Here is a 16,245-nt window from a genome sequence, read left to right on the forward strand (position 1 = left end):
ATACATGTAGAAAAAAGTTTTATTTACAGTGTTGTGCAAAAGTCTTGAGCCACACATCGTTTATTGTGCTAGGCGAATGGGATGTGATTTATGTGCAAACATAATCAGAAGCACAGTGTACAGACTTAAAAGTCAATATTTGGTATGACAACATTTATTTTTCCACACAGCTGAACTCTCTGAGGCCGCTTGCTTTGTTATTTATTTAAGTGGTCTTCAAAAACAGGCTTCTTGAAGGGTGTTTGCCTTTCATTCCATTTGTGAAGATGATCACACACTGCTTCAATAACGCTGAGATTTGGGCTCCAGGGAGGCCAATCCATGATGGATGGATGTGTACCATTATATTTGTTTCCATCAAGGTATGCCTTTACTGCATTCAGTGTTTTTGGGATCATTGCCACAACTAAATATTTAGCTGTTATCAATCAGAAGCTCTCCAGGTGGACAAATCTTTTCTGCATTCATAATTCTACCAGTTTTGACAAGATCTTCAACACCACCATGCCTCCACTGTGTTTTCCACATGGCTGTAGTTAGTCACTGTTGTACTTTGATTGTGACCTTTTCTTTACATATTGAAAAAAAATCAAACCAAAAAAATTCAAATGTGGATTTTTCACTCCACTGGTTTTCAGTCCAGTTATTGTGTATGTTAGCATACCTCAGCCTTTGCTCTCTGTTTCATTTACTAAACAACGGCTTCTTCCATGCTTCCACCGAGGCTGTTTCAGATGGTTTCAGTGAACCATTGCTGGATCAGACTGAACGTCCTGGGTCTTTGATGGATTTTTTTTGTCTTATTTCATGACTCTCATCTGGTATTGATACATTTTATTTTATTTTTATTTATTTATTTATTTATTTGGGCGGGGGGGGGGGGGGGGGGGTGGTCTGTCACTACTACTTTTGCTCTCATCTGTCCAGTTTCCTTAATTTTTTTTAATGACACACATACATGGACTGTAAGTATTAGTGAAGACCAGTTGATGTCCAAAGAAAGACTTTTAAAGTACCATGTTTATTTTGTTTTTTTCCTGTTTTGTTATTGTTTGTTTGTTTGTTTGTTTTGGGGTTTTTTTCTTCTCTTTTCTTTTAAAATGATTTCTTTTTGTTTTTTTGGGTATCTTGTGGTTTTATTGCTTTCTTACTGCCATATGTTCAAGATGTTTAAAGTGTTGGATATTTATGAATATAAAATCCAATAAATATATGTTTACAAAGAAAAACTTTGTAAACATATATTTACAAAGTTTTTCTTTGGAAGAACTATTGCTCAAGACCACTTTACAGTAACAACAAACTCTGGGCATTTGTAACCAAAATACAAAGAAATCAGGGGTGAATCAAGACTTTTGCACAGTACTGGAGTTGTTAATTTTTCCGTAATTTCTCTAAATGTATATATTTAGGTCCGGGGTAAACCTGCATTTTTTTTCTAATGGCCATCAGGGGTGATCCCTGTTATCCCTGAATCCTCCTCCTCCTATATGTTTAATATAATATATAATTTAATTTAATTTAAATAATTTAATTTAATATAATTTTGTTTAATTTCTTCAACATGTTGACCAATTTTTTTTTTTGATTTTTGTGTAATCTTCCTGACAGACACCAGTATTCAAATAAAAGTGGGAGCAAGACTACAGAACTATAACAGATTCTTGCAGTCATAGCATAGCGATTGCTGTTTTTGAACTCCTAATTAAAACACATGAGAACAAAGAAGCTACGAAATGTGAAATGTAAGGAAAGTTGTGTAAAATACTTAGATAGTTGCCTTTTTTTTTTCCAAAATCTGGCACAGTCAGGATGAAGATTTGTTGTGTAACTGCAGAAAATGTTTCAGTGTTCGGTGTAAAAGAAATAATAACAGAAATAATCCTGCTACCTTCATTATGAGTTAACTGGATTATAAAATGAAAACGGTTACTGATTATAATCCCTAACAGAAAGATATCCAAAGTCAACTCAACAAGCTATGGGATTTGAGTTTTAACCCACACAGGTGTTGTCACTTAAAGCTGCACAGGCGTGGGCCAGGATAGTGGAAATTATGTGATCGATCACACACACACAGCTATATTAATGAAATATACAAAGGCTGTTTTTCTTTTTAACAAAACTGGAAGCGTGAGAGATCAGTGGAAAGTTCAACTGTTACCTGTAAAACTGGTAATACTTGAACCTCTGGAGACAATACGTAGGCTAAAAACAACATAGCATGGTTAGGGTACCTGTTCTGATCACTGTAAATTTGGTTATATTTAACATTGTTAGCATGTATATGTGCTTCATTCTAGGGGTGGGCGATATAAATTGTTAATTTTAGTCATTCTAAGTGGCAGAAAGGAGGATTATCACAGTCAATAATTTCCTCTAACTGAACTGCACATTTTAATTGAACCCTGTTGTAGATGATATTTCAGGGCTTCTGACCACCTTTTTCAGCGCTACATACTCTTTAATAAAAATTTGAATATGTGTGGCGCTCAGAGCATGAATCATATTGAATTTTAGTACTCTCCCTCTCATTGTTACTCTCACATGTGCTCCAACACTGCCACCAGGCTAACATTTGTACATAATAAATAAGAAAATCTAGTTTGGACGTTGAGTCAGTCTCCATACACTTCCATGTTAAAACGCCTCACAGCACTGGAAACAATATTTAGTCTTTGATAACTCATCTGCCTAGATCAGGGGTCGGCAACCCGCGGCCCCGGAGCCGCATGCGGTTCTTTAGTCTTTATTTTGCGGCTCTGGGTGGTTTGGGAAAAATACATTTATTTTATTTGTGTTTAGTTCTTTTTTTAACTTGTAGTTCTAAATTGGAAGATTATTGTGATTTTGAAATATAAAAATAAAATTATATCTTATTATTTTTTCATCGCTCAAAATAAGCGTCACACTCGCGGAAGCCGGTATACCCGCCGAAATGCCGTGCATTTATCGAGACTTTCGACCCCAGGTAGGCCAATTATGGATCTTCGGATCCACATTATGTCAGCAGCTGTTCTCCACCGTGAACTATGTTAAAACAAACACCGCTCACGCCTCACAGATGACAGCTTACAGTCCTGCGTAAAGATGAAAGCTCCAATTTGCAGACACTGTGCGCAGAGGTTCGGGACCATAGTCTTATTGTAAACATATCACGGCAGACCCGACGATGTTTGCATGAACATGCTTTTCAGCATCTCTTTATTGAACACTTTTCACACACAGTTACTGTACGCATACAGCCGGCTGTTGCTTTTCAGCTCACAGCCCGACAACACAACAGCAGAGAGAGCACAGACTTTAAGGCGGCGAGGCGTGATTGCGGGTGCCGCTCAGTTGCGTCCTACTCCTCTGCAGCGGCACCGCAGAATTTTGTAAATATCTATTTATTTTTTTTAGCAGCATAGTGCTTTTTTTCCAATTACTTTTTAAAAGTCAGGTTAAGACTCCAAAAGCCCAAAGGCGATATAAGGGTGGCGGCTCACAACAGTTTTTGTTTGTTACATGGATCATTTTAGTTCAGCTGGGTGTCTTTCCTTTTGTTATATTTCTTCAAGAGTTCAAAATGTGCAACTTTAGTTGCTCTGTGGATTCTTTTAAAAAGCAGTTAAAAACCTTTCTGTTCAAACAAGCCTTTTGTTGATCTACGTATTTTATATTCTTTACATTATTTACATTTGATCTTTTACATTGTGTATAATGTCTATTGATTGTATTGTTTATTTTAATATTTGTGTACAGCGCTTTGTGACTGCCTGTCTGTGAAAAGCGCTTAATAAATAAACTTTACTTGCTTACTTTAGTTGTTAACACAAAGCATAAAGGTAAAAAAAACAAAACAACAATATATACCGTGTTCATCTTCATTTTAGATTTCTCTATTTGCGGCTCCCAGTGTTTTCTTTTGCGTGGAAACCGGGTCCAAGTGGCTCTTTGGGTGTTAAAGGTTGCTGACCCCTGGCCTAGATGATAAATACAGTTAGAGGTGTGGCTGCTGTGACTGACAGGTGTTTGGGACACGGGTAGGCGGAGCTAGGCCTCTTCTTCGCCTGTGGTTGTGCGTGTCGGAGCAATTTTAATGGATTATTTGATTAATATTATGGGTTATTTTGTGTGCGAGAGACATGTTCGTGCTTCACTTTTACTTTCATCAGTCTGTTACTCAGCACTAATTAGCTGACATGAGAACCTGTGCTCCTCACTTTACGATTGCAGCTTGCTAATAGCAGATAGCTTAGCACTCCACCCTTTCCTGTAGTCGGGTCACTTGAGGATGCGATGTCACGTGGCTGTGTCCATCTTTTGTTTGGTTTGGATGAAATGTGTCAGGACATTATTCAGTTTTATTTATAAAGCGTGAAATCACAGCAGTAACCTCAACGTGCTTTATAAAATAAACTCTTCAACCTTTCCCAACTCTTTTACAGGAAGTGATAGTGTTACAAGTTGACTGCAAAAATGTCAGTTTTAAAAACTACCGATTTATTTATTTATTTATTTATTTTGAGGACCACCACAGAGAGCTCAGAAATTAGCTTCAGTAAAAAACAAACAAACAAAAAACGCTGATCCGTGTTCCCTGCAGGGGGAGTGGGGCAGATGTGGGTGTGACAGCTGACAGTGCTGCTCTGTGACGTGGAACACCGGGTGCAGCACGCTTGCAACACCACACGCTCTTCTCTTTTCTTACTGTTCACAATAGATGATCACGGCCCGAGCCTGGAACACTGCCGCTTCATACACAGATTTGGGTGAGTGTTGTGCTGGCCCGAACGACACACACACACACACACACACACACACACACACACAAGTACGGAAGGAGTAGCAGTCAGCATGTCAGGGCTTTCTTTAACACACAGGCTCCTCCCTTTCTGGGTACAGCAGTCTCAGCTGTTTCTGTCTGTACTCTGGGTCTGTCTCTCCTTACAGGTCATACATGAGCTGATCTGCAGCAGACCCACAGTACGGATTCCACCACGTATGATTAGTTGATTTTATTGCAGGGAGGTCCCTGTTCAGACTAAGGAGGGGTAGCTTTGACACACCTTGTGTAAACCTGTTCAATGGACATTGTGACTTTATCTGTCATTTCGTTACTTGTTTTGGGCCAAGATGTCATTTCACACACTACATTAGTCATGTAAAGACATTTTGAATTTGTTGTACAGCACAGCAGGAATTCTAGGAGTCTGTGAATAGGATGAGACAGGGAGCCCAAGAAAACAGGAACAGACTTTGTTATTGTATTCAGACTTGACTTAAGAAAGAAAAATAGCAAAGTACTTCTACTGCGAGTCCCTAAAGAAAAATTGTCATCATGTACAATGGCATACATGATGTTAATGGCAAATTTTATTTCATCTATATTACTAGATAGGTTTTTTTTCTATAATATTACAAGAGAATGTGGGTGTGTATAGCTGTGTGCGTCTATAAGCTAACTTTGTGACAGACTGGCGACCTGTCCAAGGTGTACCCTGCCTCTCGCCCTATGACAGCTGTGATAGGCTCCACCTCCCAGAATTGTAGAAATACAGAAACGTCTGATGATTAGGCCTAGCACCAGCTCAGCTTGCCCTGCCAGCCTTGCAGTACACTGAAATGAAAGATGATAGTGACAAACAGGCCTTTCTAGCAGATAGCAGTGTTTCCGTTTATTGGCAATAACAATAATTACTGTTGGTTGTTCAAAGCAAAGCTTGTTCTACAGCAGTCTGTGCTGTATTTCACACTTGGGACTCAAGGAAATAAGGACGTTTCTGTCATGCAGGTTTCCTGGGAGGAGGGACGATGCTGCAGGAGTCGTCAGTAGACAGCAGTGGCTCCAGGTTCGCTCCTCTGGTGGTGCTGGAGCTGGCCTCAGACACCAAGGAGGAGGCCACTGCCTGGTTGCTGAGCAGGATAAGAGACCGGCAACAGAATGGAGGTGTGGAAGATCATCTGCGCCCCTCGAATCATCTTCCCTTGTTTGACGTGGTATTATTCATCTTGTAATCTCTTCCAGGTGCTGAGCTGCTGGTGGAGCAGTTGGGACCTGGAATCGGGGTGGAAGAGAAGGAAAACCCCAACATGTTTTTGGTTGGGGCCTCCATGCAGAGGATGCTCTGTGGTGCAGAAGATCTGGGGCTCTTTAAGGAGTGTACTGACGGGTCCATGAGAGCCTTCACTTTTGCCAGCAAACACAACTTCAAAGATTTTAAAGGCAAGTCTACTGTTTAGTTTGTGAAAATGTATGCTTTAGACTAGCATCTTATTGTTATTGTTAACTTGCAGCCTTAACTCGTATCACTACCATATTTATCAGCCTCCTTGTTAAGTCAGCTCTGTGCAGACTTGCATAAATAAGGGGAATTTAATGCATCATTTGATTCTTCTTCAACACAAATCAATCTGATCACTGCCCCTGAGTCTCATCACCGCTCACATACTCTGTCTGAAATGAGTGGCGTCACCGTAAAAGCCTGTGAAAACATGCCTTTGTGGTGAATGGCACTGTGTTTCTGTTCCATCTCTTCAGGGGATGGAGATGGCTTCCTCAGTATGGCTGAGTGTCAGTATGTTATCAAGCATGAGCTGGACACGCTGCGAGCCAAAGAGGAGACTAATGTTCCAGGATACAGTCATGCCAAGCTCTACCCTGGGAAATCTATCAGTGAGTCTGTGTTCACGTCTCAATCTGTTTCAAATGAGCTTTGCAGTGATCAGTTTGCTGATGTTGTGTATTTCACTCACAGGAAGACAAAAGAAAACGGTCTCATCTAGTTCCTTCTTTCATGCATACATATTCTTTGTTGCTTATCCAGCTGAAGGTGGGCAGGGTGCATGCTGGACAGATTGCCGGTACTTCATAGCACTGCTGAATTTAACAGCTGAAATTCCAGGAAACTGTACTAAATTAGGATGTGCAGACATCCCAGAATAAAACTGGGAAACTGATCAACCTCAGAAGTAAAACCACACACAGGTGATGTGAGTAAAACATGGCAGTGTATTATCATACAGGGTTTTGACGCTGTGGCCAATTTTATGCTTGTCCTCTAAACTGTTTTTCATTTTGTCGCTTGCAGATAAACATTTTCATAATTGATCAGTCATTTCGTTTGTATAGGAATACAGGTCCAGCTTCTCATCTTAGAGACTTGACGGTTTTCATTTTGGTCTGTTTGATGCACAAAGAGAACACATTGTGTAAATCGTGGTTTAGTCGGGGCTAAATGATTTATCACTCCTCAACCTTAAATATACACTCGGCATTTAATCATGAAACTATCAGAAAGACATTTGTTAGAACCTGTTTATAACAACATTAGCCACAGCAGAGTATGTTTTCATTAGCTGATACACAGATTAGATAATTTCACTCCTATTTTTTTTCTCAGTTTCAGCTTGTGACAGATTTGACTGTTTGAGCCTCTCCTGTGGTTCATCCACACTTGCTTGCGGTTTGATTTAGAGATTCCTGTAGTAGTAACGGTAGCAGGCTGTAGGCTGAACACAGACTGTGTCCTCCTCACACCCCGCTATCTCTGCAACCCCCTCCCTTCGTCTGTCTTCAGTATGGAAACAATAAATATGCAAATGCAGTGAAATAGTCCCAAAGTGAGATAAGGAACCAATGAACTTGCAGTGAAGATAGGGTGCCTCTATTCAACGCCTGTGTTTGACAAATCGTGTTAAAATAGAATGTAATTATTTTTTGACAAATGATGCACTCAAAAAATGGCAGATGAAATGATAGCGCTTTCATGTGCTCGTATTTAGCTGCTGCATATTGGACAATAGTAATTATTGCTATAGTCATTATTGTATTGTGTGGAATGGGCCGACTCCCAGCTATTGTTAGCCTGCCCTTGTTTTACAAAATGAAATGCATGTTTATTTAGTTGGGAAAGTGAGTTCAGAAAAACTCAAGAGAAGGATGGAAATGCAGCCAGAAGGTTTTCATGTGGAATATCTTCCAAATAATTCACAAGTTTGAGTAAAAACTTCCTGTTTTATCATCACTGTACATGACTAGAGTGGGAGGTGAGACAGAAAGTAACATGCTCCTTTTTGTTGTTTTCTTTACTTGCATCTTAGTTCGCAGACTGCTCTCCAAAGGGATCTTAATCCAGATGTTTCCTCTGCATGAAAACGAAGAACTCAAGAGGCTTTCTTTTTCCTGGTATAAAAAAGTGAAGTTGTCGCTTCAGCCTCTGGGTAAGTGCATCTTGTGCCATTATTTTTCATGGTCACTCTTGAATAGGGATGGGTATCGAAAACCGGTTCTTGTTGAGAACCGGTTCCCACTGTTTCAATTCCTTGGAATTGTTTGCCATTTTTGCAAACGATTCCAGTCACCCCGAATGACGTCACCACATTGCGGAGCGTCATTTACCTGGCAGAAACACAGCGCCTAAGCAGCTCAAACACTAAAAAGTTTGATTATACTTTACGAGAACGGAAGACAACAGGGCAACTTGCAATACTTGCAAAGTAGATATTTCATTTAAGGGAGGAAACACTACGAACATGCAAAAGCATTTGCTCACAAAACACGCGATAACCTTAAATGAATTTCGTGTTTTTAATTCCGCTCCGGACTCGTGAATCTCAACCCAGCAGCAGCGGTAACGTTTGCACGTCCTCTCCCGTTAATGCGGCAGATAAATAATCAACTAACAGTGCAGATTATGCGCGATCTGCCTTATTACAAAACCATTACTGTGCATTTAGATGACCATGATGAGAGAGACAGACAGAGTCTGGCTCAGATGCTGGCAGTTCTTGCTGCAGTCTACCGTTAGCGTCTCCTTTCAGGCCAGGATAGACGAATGTCACCGAGCAGTGACTAAGTTTGCGGTAAAAGGCTTGAACCCATTTACCACAGCAGATGCCCCGATTTTCGGTAAGTGAATGTGTTTAATTGTAGGCAGGAACATTACTGGATATTCTTGTGTAATTGCTACAGAAGAATATTTATTTTATTATTTTACATTTAAAAAATATTTTCCCCGGGGACCCTGTGACACCCCATTGAAGATCCGTAGGCTGTGGATCTCTTAAGATCTCACTGTTGGGTTTGTAAGGCCATGTTACTCCTAAATTTCTATCTTGTTCAAAGAGAAGATATAAAACAAAGTTCTAAGCTAATCGACCTTAGTGTTCTCCTTTTTTAAAAAGAATCGATAAAGAATCGAATCGTGAAACAGAATCAAAAATGGAATCGGAATCGTGAAAATCTTATCAATACCCATCCCTACTCTTGAATACATTGTGTGATTAAAACGAACAGTCCACGTTATGGAGTATGCACACTTGCAAAACAGGTCTCTGTACATCTGCCTTTCTAATATGTCCCCAGACTGTAATGGGAGCGATGCACTGTCAGTGCTCCTGATCACTACTGACTCTTTCATCTCTATCCCCAGACGACATCAGACACTACTATGGTGAGGGCCAGGCTCTCTACTTTGGCTTCCTGGAGTACTTCACCTTTGCACTGGTGCCTATGGCCCTCATTGGGGTGCCTTACTATCTGTTTGACTGGGAGGACTATGACAAATATGTAGGCTTTGCTGTCTTCAACTTGATCTGGTGCACTGTTATCTTGGAGGTAAGGAGACATGAAACAGTATGATATCATTCTACCTATTGATCTATTAATCTGTGATGGCTGCAGAACATAGTTTGGCGTGTGGAGGCACAAAGCTCACCATCCTAAAAATATGATACACATAGAAATTGGGCAGTGATGAGTAAATATGCTCCAAAGCCTGCAGGTGGATGCTGGGGTGGTGGAGGGGTTAAAACAGGAGCGGTAGAAGTGAATCTTCAGCTCTTTGATGTAAAGGGATTGAATCTTTTCAAGCACTTCAGAAGTTTAACTGTGATGTGTGGTTTAACTTTTCATTCTTTTATACACTAAACAAGAGAGAAAGTTGACCCTTTAATTGTAAAGGAAAATATTACCCTCTGCTGCTTGCAATGTGGTCTTAACTCCAAAAGTGTTTATTAAAATCGTAACAGAATTTTAAAATGCTTCAGCTGACTTGCTGAACCTTTGTGCCCACCAGTTATGGAAGCGACGCAGTGCCTCACTAGCCTACTACTGGGGCACACTGTGCAGAAAAAAGGCCTTTGAAGAACCTCGGCCTGGATTTCACGGCGTGCTTGGTCACAACCCTGTGACGGGACGTGCAGAGCCTATCTACCCCACCTCCAAGAGGCACCTGCGTGTCTACCTTGTGTCTCTGCCCTTCGTCCTGCTTTGCCTCTACCTGTCCCTCTACGTCATGATGATCTACTTCCAGATGGAGGGGTGGGCTCTGTCCATCTATGATGAGAACCCCACATTCTGGACACACATTCTGCTATTCATCCCTAGTATCATCTATGCTGTGGTCATAGAGGCGATGAACCTCATCTACAGATATGCTGCCGAGTTCCTCACTGAATGGGGTAAGTCCACTTTTTCATTATTGTGCATTCACACCAAACCATGTTTCTTGCATTAATACAAGCTCTGGCTAGAGGGCTTGATTGTTGATGATATTACAAGTAGTGATGCACCGATACCGATACTGGTATCGGGTATCGGGGCCGATACTGTAAAATGTGTGTGTACTCATACTCGTAAAAGTTAACCGATACCATGAACCGATACCAACTTAATCAGAGGGTGGCTTGTCATTTCTGTTGTAGTTTTTTAGATTGGCCACTAGGGGACATCCCGCACTAAACAGGCACAGGGTTAGGGGAGTCAGACTGGCAGCTTGGCTAAACAAAATGTCAGCAGTGTGGACCGGAACAGCCAACTTTAACTCAGGTTTTGGAAAAGCGAAGAAAAATGTCAAGAGAAAATCCACAGGCAGTTAAAATAACAGAGGCTCTGACTCATTTTATCGCTCTGGATGACCAGCCAATGCCGGTTGTGAAAAACATAGGATTGCACTGTCTTCTCAGCATACTCGAGCTGCGATATGAAATATAATAAATAAACAGAAGTGTTTATTTATTATTCTGAAAGCTCGAGACAGTGCCAATAGTTCAGTGATATTTTGTTAAATTACAATGTGGACACTCTGCAATAATTTAACAGAAGTGCGTATTTTTCACTTGAAATTTTTTTGTGGTCATTTTTATTAAGATTTTATTTTTTATCGGCAGAGAATAAAATAAAACCTGTCTTCCAATTCATTGCATTTGTGTGTGTGTGTGTGTGTTTGTGTGTGTGGTAGAAGTATCGGTTTTTGTACTCTGTATCGGCAAGTACTCAGATCCAAGTATCGGTATCGTATCAGTTTGAAAAAATTGGTATCGTTGCATCCCTAATTACAAGAGAATCCACAGCTGATGAGTTTTCACAATGCAGCGTGAAGCTAGGGTTTTCCTGTAATTCAAATGTTTTAATTCAACAGTCTCTTGATTTGCCTTTATTTAAGTGTGCACCATTTTGTCTCATTGGGTAGACTTAAGGCCAAATAATTTTTTATTATACGCTCAAGACCCTACAATAATCGTGTGTGTGTGTGTGTGTGTGTGATCTCTATCTTAGGTATTATCATGCAGATGAATGAAAAAACAGTTATGTGTTTAAGAGCACAGCTCATGAGATCACGGTGAAAAACTATCCGCACTGTTCATATTACTGAAATTAGAACGATTTCATTTGAGTGTAATAAAAACTTTATTAAGGAAATATGTTTTTAAAGTTGATGAATGTAAATGAATTGACCAGAACAAAAGCAAACCGCACCTTCAAACTATGAAACCAATTCAAAACATCAAAATTAAAAATGGACTGCTGTTCAGACTTTTCATGCTTTGATGTCCATCCGAGGTCTGATTACTTTCAGGACAGGGTCCAAAGTTAACATCATTATCCATCTGTTCTTTGTTCTTCAGCCATTTCACTTTGAACCCCACAGTGCAGGCTGTGACATTCTTGACACAGAAGCCACAGTATGTTCAAGACACCAAAAGCTGAAGTGTTGTAAGACGTTTTGTTGCCGGTCATCCAGGTCCAGGACATCTCTTGGCAATAAAATGCATGTTGCATTAATAAATCAGTTTGTGTACCTGATTTAATTAAATAAATGAAAAGCTAATGATGAATGAACGATAAAAGTACAGACTTTAATTGTGTATTTCAAATGGTTTAGCAAAGAAACTGCATTAAATCTTTTGGAATGATAACTATTTTATATGTAGTTATGACAAGTAAGTTTTATCCATTGTATCATTCAATCACTGTTCACAGGAACTTTTTATTTGTGACAGCAATACAATACAGTACAGCTCTCAGTAAATGGAAGTGAGGATAAACCAACCAAACACATATTGTATGATAAAACCCTACAATGTTAGAGAGAACCTCAGCAATCATGTGATCCCCTGTGAGCACAAACTTAGATTGTTGGGATGATGTCGTAGTACGAGGTCTGATGAGGTCTGATGGGCCCTGATTCTTGAGGAGAATTCAACATCCTCACAGAATTTGGAGATAAATAATAACACAAACACACCATGAAAGTAACTTAGATGCTTCTTAAGGCAAATAAAAGGAATGTTTTTAAAGGGCTGACCCCAGGAAAAGTCAGGCTTTGGTCAGGTCCTGGAGTTCCAGATTTTTGGCAGTCATTGACTGGTTTTCATCCAGTGAGCTTCTGCTGTGAACATTGCGATGAGTTATTGCTGACATGTTTTCCGTGTGTTTAGAAAATCACAGGCTGGAGTCTTCATATCAAAATCACCTGGTGCTCAAAGTCTTGGTGGTGAGTGACATGAGTTATCCACAGTTTTCTGCCAACTGTACCCTTTATTGATGAGAGTGCAGCCTTTCTTATCACCACCTCACTTCTCATAACTGCCCTAACTCTTTTTTTCTTTAGTTCAACTTCTTCAACTGTTTCGCGTCGCTCTTCTACATTGCCTTTGTCGTGCAGGACATGGAGCTTCTCAGACAGGTAGGTCTGCCTCCTTCGTTCCTTCTTTGATTCTACTTCCCATCGTTCTGCTCCTCTAGTTTTTACCTCCCTCTACTCTGGTTTCTGTTGATATTTCTTTGTGTCTGCGCTCGTTCCAGAGTTTGGCGACCTTGTTGATCACCAGTCAGATCTTGAATCAGTTCATGGAGGCCTTCCTGCCCTACTGGCTGCAGAGGAGACGCAACAAAAAGATGATTCGCAAAGTCCAGAAGAGAAGAATGTACGAGGAGAAAGAGCTTCCGCTGGAAGAGCAGGTCCGGCTCGAGGCCGACATGAGCACGTACTTGGTCAGTACATGTGATCTTTAATCAGAAATCAAATGACGTCTTCTGCGACGTTCTTTAATTTGTGTCTGTGTGTCCGTCTGTGCTCTCATTGCTGCTCAGGGAACATTTGATGACTACCTGGAGCTCTTCCTGCTGTTTGGTTATGTCAGTCTGTTCTCCTGTGTCTTTCCTCTGGCTGCTGTCCTTGTGGTGTTAAACAACATCACCGAGGTTTACTCTGACGCCTTCAAGATGTGTCGAGTGTTCAAACGACCCTTCGCCGACCCAGCTGCAAACATTGGAGTCTGGCAGGTATTTTTATTTAGTTTTGAATGCAGTTGCTGATGTTTATGAGAAAAGAATGATTTTTGGTAGTTTTTTATTTAACAAATATTGCTGTACAACCATAAACTACTAAAGGACACAGATATCCTCCACATCCTTACTGCTATATTGGACGTCCTTCAGAAATGATATTGGGGTACTCTGAACATTAAGGCTACGTCCACACGTACCCGGGTATTTTTGAAAACGCAGATTTTTCTATGCGTTTGCACCTTTCGTCCACACGTAAATGGCGTTTTCGGTCACTGAAAACGGAGATTTTTAAAATCTCAGTTTTTGCATTTACGTGTGGACGAGAAAAACGGAGAAAACGCAGAAAACGCAGCGTCAAAGGTGTGCGCATTTTTTGACGTCACACTGTGCGCCACGTTATTGTTTTGGTGAAATTGATTTCTACAATACTGTTACTGTTAATTGTACTCTCTGCAGTGTTTAAATGCTCACATATACACACAGTTACTGTCCCTCCACACATACGACTCGGTTCTGCTTCTATGGCTGTATCCCAATTCAGGGTCTGCAGTCTTAAAGGCCGCATTTTAAGGCCGATTACGTCACAGCGACGCGACGAAGGCTGTCCCAATTCAAAGGCTGCTCGAAATGCGGCCCTCAAATGCGTCTTTCATTTCCCTGAATTTTAAGGACGTGGCGGTGTAGACTTCGTGGCCCAACATATCCCAGAATGCATAGCGCGGCGGTGGGTGTGGATAATTTTGCTGGAAAAAAATGGCGGATGAGGGGCACCCGAAGAGTAAAATTTAAGTAAGTACTGAATATCATGTCACTTATTTATGTGCAAATGTTTAATAACGAAGAACATTAAAACATTACTGTTGGCCACATGTCAGCAAAGTTATGTGACATTAGTGACGTTTGTACTAACTTGGTTTTAAAGCCTTTACTTTAAAATATACGCCGTTCAATAGCTGAGCTTAATCTTACAGAGAATGATCAAAGCACATGTAGAAACAAACAAATGAACAAAAGATTTTCTCCTTCATTTCTGTCAAACAAAGCTGTATGAAACGTTTCCAGCTGTTAGTATCATGGTTGCTAGGCAACCTGGGCAGCGCAAGGGAGGCTAGACCGTCCCATTTCACAAGCCTCGCATTTCCGGCCTTAGCGGTCTTCAAGTACGCGGCCCTTGAGGATCGTTGAGGCTGCGTACTTTAAGGCTGCAGACCCTGAATTGGGATACAGCCTATGCCCCATCTTTGTTTACTATTTCCACCGAGGCTTCTAGACTTCTGATTGGCCAACATTTCTACAAGGTTAGGAATATATCGCCACCTGCTGCTTTGGCATGTTCCTAGCAGCGTTTTCCTTCATTTCTGCCTTTACGTGTGGACGGGATTATTTTTTTAAACGAAAACGGAAAATCTCAGTTTTCAAAAATACCCGTGTACGTGTGGACGTAGCCTAAAGCTTTGACAAGTCATTGTATTTTTTTAACATGCTGTTCTAATCTAAACAGAGCTACTCCATTAAAAATGACATATCACTGACTCTGTGCTGTGCCCAGCATCCAGGTATGGTTTCCATTCGTGGAAACGAATAACTGTCGCTGTCTTTCTACCTCTGTGTGCAGCTCGCCTTTGAAGCCATGAGTGTGATAGCTGTTGTGACCAACTGTGCACTGATTGGCATGTCTCCACAAGTCAGATCCTACTTCCCCGAGTCAGAGACACAGCTCATACTGTGTACAGTGGCTGCTGAGGTAATTTACGTACACACACACACACACACACACACACACGTAATGTGTGACCTCAGACTGGTAAACAAAGGTCAGATTTATGTAGTATTTTGGAGTAACTTTGTGATGTTATGAAACAAAGCTTGACTAGTCTTATATAAGAAATTTCAAAAGTGACACAACTGATAAGGAGAATGACTGAAAAGATGGATTTTTATTCAGCATGGACCATAGATCCTCAAATATATCCATTCTGATGCTTTAAGGAAGTTTTAAAGAACAATTCCGATGTTATTCCTTAACCCGTTTACCTTTTCAGCTGGCAACAATCCATGCATCTCCACTAAAGTTAAAACTAAATGATTCATCACTGTGCAGAGCTACTCATCTGCAACTCTGCTGTTTGGTTTGGCAGAAAGTAAATGGTATATTTATAATAGCAGAAATAACACAGCAGCAGAAATGACTCCATTGATGATGGCACAAGCATCTCACAGAGCCACGCAGCTGTGTATGTTTTGCCAGGAGTGGAACAAACACATCTAAATGAAATGCTAGGAAGCAATTTGTTATACCTTCTTTATATAATACGAGTATAATACGCCTGTTTTGAAAAAACTGTATTCTCCATTCTGATAGGTTATAATTATATGTAGTTAGTTAGATATAGTGATAACTGTGCAGTCATTCTTTTTGCATGGTTATAGAGGCAATTTTACCATTTACTTTCATTTAAGGATCAGTGAATTTACCAAGGAAGACAACACAAAAATTGGACTTGTAGCATTATTCCTGTATTTTTTATTTTCTATAGATCTCATAATCATTTTTGGATACAGTAATGTTTAATAGCGTTCTTGTTACCACCGCCCTGTTTTGTAGTGGTGCCAGATGCAGATTTTTGTTCACTAGATGGAGCCACAGCCCAAAGCAGATCCACAGCAAGGGCTGAGGGTGACAGGCA

General features: G+C 40.4%; 1 protein-coding gene across 1 annotated transcript in view; it reads left to right on the forward strand.

The window, feature by feature from the left end:
• Window positions 1–3,868: 3,868 nt before the first annotated feature.
• Window positions 3,869–16,245, forward strand: part of ano10a (anoctamin 10a) — a 38,767-nt gene continuing 26,390 nt past the window's right edge. Inside the window, exons 1-12 of the mRNA XM_085178446.1 lie at window positions 3,869–4,754; window positions 5,777–5,932; window positions 6,011–6,208; window positions 6,524–6,658; window positions 8,086–8,205; window positions 9,417–9,601; window positions 10,062–10,446; window positions 12,706–12,761; window positions 12,879–12,953; window positions 13,073–13,261; window positions 13,361–13,552; window positions 15,174–15,302. Of these exons, the coding sequence (XP_085034572.1) occupies window positions 4,706–4,754; window positions 5,777–5,932; window positions 6,011–6,208; window positions 6,524–6,658; window positions 8,086–8,205; window positions 9,417–9,601; window positions 10,062–10,446; window positions 12,706–12,761; window positions 12,879–12,953; window positions 13,073–13,261; window positions 13,361–13,552; window positions 15,174–15,302 (1,869 nt within the window). The 5' untranslated portion in view covers window positions 3,869–4,705. The remainder of the gene's footprint in view (window positions 4,755–5,776; window positions 5,933–6,010; window positions 6,209–6,523; window positions 6,659–8,085; window positions 8,206–9,416; window positions 9,602–10,061; window positions 10,447–12,705; window positions 12,762–12,878; window positions 12,954–13,072; window positions 13,262–13,360; window positions 13,553–15,173; window positions 15,303–16,245) is intronic.

The sequence above is a fragment of the Neolamprologus multifasciatus genome, chromosome 11 (genome assembly GCF_963576455.1).
Source record: "Neolamprologus multifasciatus chromosome 11, fNeoMul1.2, whole genome shotgun sequence".
In the NCBI taxonomy this organism is placed as follows: domain Eukaryota; kingdom Metazoa; phylum Chordata; class Actinopteri; order Cichliformes; family Cichlidae; genus Neolamprologus; species Neolamprologus multifasciatus.